This window comes from Myotis yumanensis, unplaced genomic scaffold (assembly GCF_028538775.1).
Source record: "Myotis yumanensis isolate MYYU_CA2020_CCGP unplaced genomic scaffold, mMyoYum1.0.hap1 SCAF_3, whole genome shotgun sequence".
NCBI lineage: Eukaryota > Metazoa > Chordata > Mammalia > Chiroptera > Vespertilionidae > Myotis > Myotis yumanensis.
In genome coordinates this window covers 12716863-12727438 of record NW_027223754.1, presented here as the reverse complement: position 1 = coordinate 12727438, position 10576 = coordinate 12716863, and the positions used below count along the sequence as shown (strand labels likewise).

At 39.9% G+C, this 10576-nt stretch overlaps 1 protein-coding gene across 1 annotated transcript; it reads right to left on the bottom strand.

Moving 5' to 3' along the window:
• Nucleotides 1-282: 282 nt before the first annotated feature.
• On the bottom strand, nt 283-8575 carry FGF20 (fibroblast growth factor 20). The gene is made up of 3 exons (XM_070407374.1): nt 8293-8575; nt 2725-2828; nt 283-1176 (listed from the first exon to the last, which is right to left on the bottom strand). The coding sequence occupies exons 1-3, from the start codon at nt 8573-8575 to the stop codon at nt 931-933; spliced, it is 633 nt and encodes a 210-aa protein (XP_070263475.1). The 3' UTR covers nt 283-930.
• Between the last annotated feature and the right edge of the window lie 2001 nt (nt 8576-10576).

Here is a 10576-nt window from a genome sequence, read left to right as displayed (position 1 = left end):
TACAAGTAGAATAACTTTCACCTGAAAAGGAATGAAGCCAAAACATTTAAAAAAAATGTTTAATTTCCTTTCAAATGTGTGTTGAATTCAATACAAATTATTAAAGCATTTTTCTAGGTCAAAAGAACCAATGTTACATTTAGAAGGCAAATGGCTGCAAAAAAATATAATCTATGCTCTACTTTTTTAAAAAAAGTAACTCAAGATCTTATTCTATGTTTAATTGTTGTAATAATGATGTCTTCTTTACAGACAAAGATACTACAACAAAATAATGGCACAATAAAGGAATTTTTGTTGTTTTTTCTCTTTGTAATATCTTCATATACCAGTAAAAAATAAACTCTTTAATAAATAAATATATAATAAATATTTGAAAATTGAAAATGTATAAATAGGTCCATCCTTTAAAAAAAAATGTTCCATCTTGGTGTGGCATGTTTCATAGTCCACGTTACACCCAGGTTTTTTACATAGAATTTTTTACATAACCTGCAAAATCCTTCAAGGTCCTTAAAATATATGTAGCAGTAATCCTGGCCAACCATGTCAATCCATTTCTTCAACATGAAGTATCTATTTTTAATGTAACTTTTAAAGTAAACATAATCCAGAGAGGTGAGGCACCAGAGCAGCAAACTAGGTAGGGTTCCCATTATCCACGTCTTAGAGATTTTCAGCTTCAATCTACCATTAAGGACTGAACCAGTGTATGTAAGGGAACTTAATCCACTTATAAAGAGAGATCTTGAGCTATGTCCAGTCAAAGTTTCTTTGTTTGTTCCTAATATTCTTTCCAAATTCAGTCTCTGAGTGGAAAATAGGCTCTGAAACATTCTGAATGTCTTCCTGGGTTATTATTTTACTCTGGGAACTATAATAAGAAAAAATGGTTGCAGTTTGGTTCTTCAGTAAAGACACAATCACACTCTAAGTGTATATTAGTATGTCCTTATACAATGCAGGAACTCTTTCTGGATCCACTGGTCTAGGAAGGAAATGCGTAAACTTCTGATGTCTTTTGGACCTGGCACCATCTCTTGGAGTTCCATCTTTGTTAAGTGCCACAAAATACCTGCGGCCAGTGTCTCCGTGTTTATATATGTTGGATGAATAGGTATTATACCAGTTCTCTTCAAATTGCTCCCTAAAGATGCATTCAGAAGTCAGTTTCTCCTAAAAGAGAGAAGATAACTGTCATTAAAAAGAAAAGAAAAAAACCTTTGAAAATATTTTTTTAGAAAAATCTCAACTCTATCTTTTTAGTTCTTTGCCTATAATTATATCCTTGCCAAGGAAGGAGAAAGATTGAATTGTTTTTACTTTATTTTGCTTTAGTTCTTATGTAACTTGGAATTCTTTCTCCCAGCAGTTCAATTCAAAGAACTTTGTTTCATGTCAATTCTCAATTTTATTTTCAAATACTTAAAAAATGTTCTGAACTTTCTCATGCTCCATTTTATTTCCCTCCTAATACTATCACCAACAAAGAGGCCTGTAGTTTATGTTGTTCCATCATTAGATGCCAAAGTTCTACATAGAAAATCTCTACTACATCTTGAAACACTTCAAGATCTTGCTAACATCCAAATTCCTAATTTAAGATCATCACTCCAAACCATATATATTCGCTTTATGAATTTATGAATTTATTGTTTGTTGATACATTCCCCATGACTAACTTTGATCTGGATGTTACTTTTAGGTAGATGCAGGAAAAGCCCAGTGACTTCTTGTCTCTTCAAGATGGACCACAGTTGATTTTTTTAATACAACATATACATGAAAAAGGAAAATTATGTGCATGTTTTTCTCCTTCAACTGTAATTCTACTCTTGTGATTATTACACATGTAGTATTTCTCTTCTGAACAGACTGCCTGGAAAGAGCAAGGTTTGCTCTTACGAAGGACAGAAATAAGTGGAATGCCACTTACTGAAATATTATAACTAATTTTTTCTGTGTATATGGAGTTTCTAACTGTACATGTGGTCTCAGTTGAGATTTTAAGGGAAAAAAGGTACTAGACAGTGCCATCAGCTAAATCATAGAGTAAATTGTCTTTGTAACTTGTTAGAGACTTTGACTTTAAGAAGTGATTTTTGGCTAGGCCTGTGTTGCTCAATGGTTGAGCACCAACCATTGAGCCAGGAGGTCATGGTTTAATTCCTGGTCAGGGCACATGCCCACGCTGTGGGCTCCATTGCCAGTGGGGGACATGCCAAAGGCAGCCAATCAATGATTCTCTCATCATTGATGTTTCTATCTCTCTCTCTCTCCCTCTCCCTTCCTCTCTGAAATCAATAAAAACATATTTTAAAAAATAAAACAAAGATAGCAAGTGATATATACTTAGCTATAGAGGATGATAATGAGTAGAAAATGTTTACATTAAATGAATGTAAAGGCAAAAAGAATCTAACATAGCAGAAAGAAAACGCTCTCATTTTCTTTATCTCTGGTGGGAATGACCAAAATATGAAGAAAAGTAAAAAGACCTAAGATAATGGGCAGGAAAGCCTAGTGAGCTGAAAGCAATAAGGGTGTAAGCTTTGGAAAATAAAACTGAGCTACTATACTATTGCTCAGACACATAGAAACATATCAGAACATAAAATTTGTACATAAATATATTTCTTCTGAAATGCATTATTAGTAGATATTTTACTTACAAAATGGATAGTCATTATTTTATGAATTACATAATTTTTTTAAAATACGTACTGATCCATAGAGTTCTCCTTTGTCATTCATTCCAAGGTAGAGACCACTGTCCACACCTCTAATACTGACCAGTCCCACTGCCACACTGATGAATTCCAGGATACCTAAATTCATAAACAAAATAACAATTTGTATTTATTAATGAACTTATGACTAATAAAAATCTTCCAAACAGCAGTAGACCAATGTTGCTAAATATAAATATAATGATGTACATGATAGTCCTATGTAAACTGAAAAGTGCTGTACAACTGACTTATTCTGATGGCCCTCCCATTTTACAGATGGAAAAAAAAACTAAAAAGAAAATAATCTCATCATTGTATAATGTTAAGGGTATATCACCTTAAACCAGACTGGCCTGGGTTTGAATGCCAGTTCAGGAATTCCTGGCCATTTGAACTATGCAAATCATTTGTCTTCTTTGAACTTCAGTTTCCTCATATGCAAATTGAGGGAAATGCCTCCCTACAAGAGAGAGGTAAGAACTAGCACACACATTAGGCATTCTACAAATGGAAGCTATTGTGATCATAAATTACTATATAATAGAGGTGTTCTTAGCTCTCTGTGATCTCATTAGTTAATTATAACCATGTTCTATTAATTATGCTTTTGTGGGGTTTTTGTTGTTGTTGTTTTGCTTACCATGAGTCAAGTCAATCTTTTTCTAGCTGCAACCAGTATAACTTATATGGGTATGTTGGTATTTTATAGTTTATTGAGAATCTTCTATTTACATTTTCTATATGGTCCTCCAAAACAGTCCTCTAGCATAGGTATGGATATGTTATCATCCCCTTTACATATAAAGAAACTGAGGCTCAAGGAGGTTTACTGACTTGCCTAAGGACATGACATTTGTAATTAATAGAACCCATACTTGAACTCACACTTCTGAACCTCTACCTGAGGACACTGTTTCTTGAATACAATACAGTAGTTTCAAACTTTATAAATCATATAATATGCTATTTTCTGTCACATGATTTTTAAAAGTAAATTTTATAGTTCAAAGAATTATAATTCATTAAATGTGATAGCCAAATACCAAGAATTCAGCATGCAAATCAATTTTCTATTAATAACTTTCTAGAATTACTTTCATTTACCAGAAGGTAAACTAGTGTTAAAAACTCTCCACTTAATACACTAAAATACCATAGTAAAGAAAAACAACAACAAAACCCCACAAAACTTAATGTTTATGTCTGCAACATGCTTTTTCTAACCTTTGGACTGAAGTCTTTATCTTGTTCTTCCTCTTAGATTTTGCTGGAAAAGTATGTAGACATACTTTCTGTACTTGGAACTTCCTTCCTCAATAGCTTTCTACCTTTACCCATTCACCCCCTCTTAAGCTCTACAAACAGTGTAAATGTGCACCATGTAGCCTGAGTCTTGCTTTTAAGTCATTTTTTTATTATTGTGCAAGTTTCTATTTGGACACATGATATTCCCAAGTCCAAGGGAAAGTATAAAATCTAGTTATTTGCCTATACGGAGGGCTCTACTCTGTCCAGAGCCTACTTCATTCTTTGGCAAAAATGCAGATTCTTAAGCTTTAATGTAGATTCTTAAGAGCCCAAAATGAATGTTTTCAAACTATTAGAAGATCATGTAGAATACTAGAGCTACCAAGGATTTTACAGCAACAATACATTACTTAATAGTCTATAAGTGGCTTAAAAGAGTCAGTGTCCCTAAGGCAGAGAGAAGAGAAGATATAGCAGGAAGACACAGACTCCATAGAACAGCTATTATAATGACAACTTTAGAGGTAGGGAGTAAATGGCAATTAAATTCGCTGTCAGGCTCATTAATGATGGATTCATATTAGAAATAAAAATATCAGGCCAAATCATGTTGGTAGAAGTAGACATGTTAATGAAATTTCATCCAGGATACACTTACAAATGTGTAATTATTGAAGTTGTATTGAATGTTAAATTTACATTGAAAAGGATACTCTGGCTCACATGTAACTTAATTTTCTTTAAGTGTCTGCTTTACATTAAGATGCTCCTGTCTTTCAAAGAACAGGAACTGATTAACTGATTAGGATGCATAATAGAGCCAGTTTTCAAATCCAATAAAATGTTTCATTTGCATATAGACCAATTATATAACAGATCTTATATTCATTTTTCTTGCAAAACTAAAACCACCTATACTTTCATTCTCATCTTAAGATATTGCTACCTTGTCAAAAATATGAAATTGTGGAAAGATAAAAATTACACATATTCTTAGAATAATTCTATTAGATAGTTTCAACTTTATTAAATAACATCCAAAACTTCATACATAACCAGGTATAAATAATTTTGTAATGGCTCATAGGGTTGATGGGAAAAGGGATATGTGTGGGTTTTTTTGTGTGTTCCTCTTAAAGATTTTAGCCACACTTTTTAATTCTGATCCTTTTTCTCCTCAAGGAAATAGTATACCACATAGTAATTTGTAGTTATTAGATTCTTAAATGAGATCTGACAAGTCTTTTTTTATTTATAATATGAGGTGGCAACTAAGCTAATTCCTTCACAAAGAGTAGACATGAAAAACTTTCCTTAAGAGGTAATCACAGATTTTAGATAGATTTTCTAATGCCCAGTGTCCCATAAAAAGACTTGGAGGTACTTTGTCTTTCTGGTATCATTTTCAAAGCCAGCCTTCTTTAAAATCATAATAAACAGGTGAGTCAACCCACAATGCAACCACATCAGACAAATCTATGGAAAATAGGGGAGAATAAAGGAAAAGCCTCTAAAGAAATATGTTTGATCTCAGTTAAGCTCTTTTTAAAGTAATGATTCCATGTTTAGGTATTAGGTAAACTACTACTGTGCAGAGAAACTCCATTATAAGTATAGAGCTAACTCCAATAGGAAATTATTTTAACCTCACTGGGACCTTTCTGTCTATTGATGTGGTTTTGTAATTTTAAAATCCAGAATTCTGATTTTTTTACTTAATTGTGACCAAATTAGTATAAATTATCAACATGTTAATTTACTTTAACATCTGAAATATCCAATCTTAAGCTTTTTCAAAATTAGTTTTTTGATGACAGAAATGAGTTTAAAATAAAAATAGCAAAATAATTTCATAATTAGGAATTAAAACCCTAGGAAAAGAAGGCAAGTAGAGAAAGAAACATACAGGGGTGGGCAAACTTTTTGACTCGAGGGCCACAATGGGTTCTTAAACTGGACCAGAGGGCCGCAACTAAAGCATGGATGGAGTGTTTGTGTGAACTAATATAAATTCAAAGTAAACATCATTACATAAAAGGGTATGGTCTTTTTTTTTTTTTTTTTTTTTTTTAGTTTTATTCATTTCAAACGGGCGGATCCGGCCCGCGGGCCGTAGGGCCGTAGTTTGCCCACAGCTAAATAAGTTTCTTCTCACCTACACTCCTTTGTAGTAAATTATGTTATCTTAGCTATCAAAGACCACTAGGAGGCACTGTAATGCATTGTAGAGTCTGTTCATTCTAGACTACCAGACCAATCTGGTTATCTTCTCTTTGTGACAGTAAATATTTTATTCTGATAAGCAGCCTCCCACCATAGAGTGACAGACGAGCACAAAAATAAGTCAAAGTCATATTTTTGCAATTACTAAACAATTATTCAAAAATTTAGCAAAAAAATTACCGTAAGATAGTAATTCTGATATGCAATCTTCATTTCTTAAGGAATGGATTTAAATACCAGTTTAATGAGTATTATCAAGTCTACAAATATTTACTCAAAGAAGCAACTCTTGTCGTTGGGGAGATTACATGAATTGCAAGTGTTCCCAAGGCTACATTATGTATCGGAGGGGGAAGTCCGAATATTACCTAAGCTTAGCTTCCACCTGCTCTACTTATAAGCCTTAATACATGTGTGTTCATTTCTAAATCTCTGGTAGCTGCAGGATTTTTCTGTCATGGATGAAGTGCAGTAATTCTTAGAGGTGAGAGAGCTGAGCCACCTGGTGTCAGCAAAGTTCGTGAGAATCAGAATCTCAGACTCTTCCATTTAGAAACCACTTTCCAAAAGTGACCTCAAGGTTGGCCACTAGGTCATGACACGTTTGACCCATAGTCACTGGGAATTCGGAAGAGATCAGTGGGAGCTACAAACATATGGGTTTTAAAAAGTTGATTTTCTAGGCCTTTGAGTGCTACCAAATGACCACCCCATGCTCATTTCTACATTGAGAGTGACAAACGCCACTCAGTCCAAGATTTCCACTTCTCCAAAGTTTTCATGAGTACTATGGGCCAAAAAGGGAATGCGAGTAAAGCAAGGAGGGGAGAACAAGATAAGAGAAGGCCATTTAGAGAAGAGATTCTCAGAGGATCCTACAGTGCTGAGGAAGGTGAGGGAAACCTGATCCCGTGTTGGGCCCTTCACATTGCTGCTGACCAGTAGATGGTATCTTTGAGAGAAGAAAAAACAACAGTGAATCTTTCCAATGATATCCCAAATTTGATGATCAAACCCTTTGAGAGTGCTAGGCAGCTAACTCTAATATGATGAACAGTTCTGCAATGGGGGGAAAGATCCCGGGGAGTCAGAACCTGAAAGCGTCTTAAAGCCATCACCTATTCAGTCCCACCCTTGTACAGTCAAGAAAACTACGGCTCAAACTGGTGAGGGCACTCGCTAGTTGGGGAGGAATTAACAGCAGAGACGTTATGATTTCCCAGCCTAGTGACTTAAGGACCTGCCTTCACAATCGCCCACTTGTTTCTTTCCTTTAACCCCTGCGGCTCCCAGAGCCGCTGGAGGTATTCTGAAACCTGTCCCTAGGTGTTCCCACCCATATCTCCTTTCGCTTCCCCATTTCCTCTTACGTGCGGTCAACACCAAGATCTTTGCTTTGGGGTTTCGCAGTTTGTAAAGAGGAGCCTAGCTGAAGGACTGGGCATGCTCAGTAGCCATAGGCTCGCTCGCTCTCTCTCGCTCTCTCTCTCTCTCTCTCTCTCTCTCTCACCCTCACCCAAATAGCACTTTAAACGCGCAGAGGACTGCTGCCAGGTGAGCCTGACAGGAGCGACGGTGCCCACGGAAAGTCCACCTGCTGCCTCTGCAGGTGGACACTCGCTGTGCTCTAGGTGGGCAGGTAAATGCTCGCATCCCACACAAGAACAGAGCAGCCCTGAATGCGTAACTGCAGGGTGTGTTTAAAGAAGCGAATGCTTCCTGTTATTACTTTTTGCTGATAAAACGGTAAAGGGGGAGGGGGGGGTGGAACGTGACAGGAAGTGGGAGGAAATGGTATGGGGATTTTAAAAACAAAAACAAACAAATAAACAACTGCCTGCGAGGGAGATCCCAGGCAGCAGAAGGGCTGGGAGTAACGCGCGCGCGGAGCCCCCCCCCCCCCCCCCCGCCGTTTTCTCCTCCCGCCCCGGCTTCCGGAGCCGCGGGCCCGACCTCAGTTAGAGGACCAGCCCTCGGGGTCCCCGCGCTGCTCCCCGGAGCGCCAGCCCGCCAGCCCCGTCTCCCTGCGCAGGCGAGGAGGGCGGCGGCCGGGCGTGCAGAGGAGCCGGGTGGGGGCGCAGGTACCTACCGAAGAGGCTGTGGTCCTGCCGGGTGCCCCGCACGCTGCCGTCCGGCAGGATCTGCAGGTGGAAGCCGGTGCGGCAGTAGAGCTGCCGGCGGCGCAGGATGCCGTGCAGGTGCGCCAGCTCCGCGCCCCCCGGCCCGCGGGCGCCCCGCTCCGCCGCGCCCCGCCGCTCGCCCAGCAGCGGCGGCCGCTCCCCGGCGGGAGGCAGCAGGAAGTGCGAGCCCACCTGCTGGCCCAGGCCCTCCAGGCCCCCCAAGAGGCCCCCCACTTCGGCTAAGGGAGCCATGGGTGGAGGGGTCAGAGGGAGAGGCGGAGGATCCGCCGAGCAAAAGTCGCCCAATAAAAAGTATAGCTGGGTTGGGAGGCGAGTGAAGAAAAATGAGAGCGAACGGAGCGCAGAAAGTTCGGACCCGGCTACTCCTGCGAGGTCGCGGGAGGAACTTTGCGCTGCGGGGGCTGGGAAGCGGCCGCTGTCTCGGCGCGGTCCTCTCTCCGTGGGCAGGTGGGAGCGGGCTGCGGGCCTCGCAGAAGCATCTAGGGCTGCGGCTGCCGGCACGGGGGCAGGGGGCAGGGGGCAGGGGCGCCCGCTCCGCAAGCCGATCAGAGCCGTCCTGTGTCCATACACGCCGAGTATATAAGCGGGTCCTCTTGACATATGCTAATCGAGTCCTTTCAAGCGCGCTGGGGAGGTTCTGTTTGAAATCTTAAACCGGCCTCCTCTCAACACGTCTTAGCTCTTCGGAAGTGACCAAGGGGGGCCCTGGACGCTTCTCTGTCCGTGCAGTCGCCAAAAGCATTCCCACACGTGGCCAGAGCCGGCCAGCAGCTTCGGGGAGGCGCAGTCAAGGCCCCTCTTTGGGGCTGGCTGTCTTGGGAACAACCTTGATGCGGCTCCGCCGCTGCTGTGCAACGGCCTTTGATGTGCGCTGCTCTGCAGTGATAGATGGCTGCTAACAGGAGCCCAGCTTGGCAGGTATATAGGAGAAGGGGAAGTGGGGCGGGAGGGGAGGCCGGGAGGGGGAGGGGGAGAAGAGGGAACGGAGAGGAGAGGAGGAGAATTGGACTCCTCCGGAGCTGCTGGGAGAGCCTGCAGTGGACAGGTGCAAAGAAAGGTAAGAGAGGGAAAAGGGAAAAAGGGCGTTACCTGAGGCTTAGACCTGCCCAGACACACATGAAAGGAGAATCAAAGCTTTGAGAGTTTAACTCGCTAATTTTAAAACACTAATAAAATGTACAAGCATTACTCTTTTCTTTTATCATTTAGATGGGGGATTTTCTTTACATAATCAGGGTTAGGTTAGAAACACATGGGCTCCCCCTTCCCAGGCCCTCTTTAATGTGAATCGTTACTCAGCACATGATATAACCAAGATTGTCTCATAGCTACCTGGAAGTTTTACATTGTGTGCTAAGGTCATGAACTGTTAACCAATATAATATAATAATATAATAAATCCTGAGTCAAGGGATTATGAGTAAATCCAAGTAGGCGGGAAAGAGGTAGCGTTCATCCTTATATTTGCCACGAATAGAAAACGAGTATCTGTAATAGTGTCATAAGTGATGAGTCGCCTCCGGGTCCCTTCCCAACCCAAGAGCACACCCCTTTCTTCTTGGTTGCGTTTTCTTTAGGGTTAGATTTTTGGTTTGCTTTTAATTACAAAAACAGTGTTGATTCTTGACGTGTTTTTGAGATATGAAAAGTTACTGGCAAAACAAAATGCAAGAATGCCTGTATGTATTTATTAAATTAAAAATCATTGAAGTGAAGGGAGTTGGATACATCTCCATTTGAACTTATAAACTCTGGGTTTGGACCACAAGATGTTTCCATTACTATTTTTTCAGTGGTAGAAGCATTGAGAATCCATCTTTTGGGAGATTTATGCTTCCCCTGAGCAAAAAGTTTTAGGGAATCACTAAAGATTAGTTTTCCAGTCTAGTTTCATAGTCTTTTCAGCAAAAGCCTAAACCGGGGAGCACAAGTGGATGGGATCGCTTTGTTTTATTTGGTCTAAAGGGTTGGGGGCTTTTTGCTAATTAATTGGCAGGTGCTTTAAAGTAGGTAAAGTTACACCTTTTCATCACTATGGCCCTAAGTACTGACCCTTGTGCCACCAAGTTATAAAAGAGTCCTTAAAACAAGTGATTTACTGTTGATAGATATGAAATAAAACAAAAACACTGGCTAAAAACAATAAACAGATAAATCACTTTAGAAATGTATACTGCCAAGTCTGTTTTAAAGGTTGTACCAGGTAAATGTCATATTATTTTACCTTTCAAA

Coding starts and splice junctions, on each gene's coding strand:
- FGF20 (XM_070407374.1), bottom strand. CDS start 8,575: ATGGCTCCCTTAGCCGAAGTGGGGGGCCTCTTGGGGGGCCTGGAGGGC. Junction 2,829..8,292: donor GCAGGACCACAGCCTCTTCG/GTAGGTACCTGC, acceptor TTATGAATTTAG/GTATCCTGGAATTCATCAGT. Junction 1,177..2,724: donor AAGGAGAACTCTATGGATCA/GTACGTATTTTA, acceptor TCTCTCTTTTAG/GAGAAACTGACTTCTGAATG.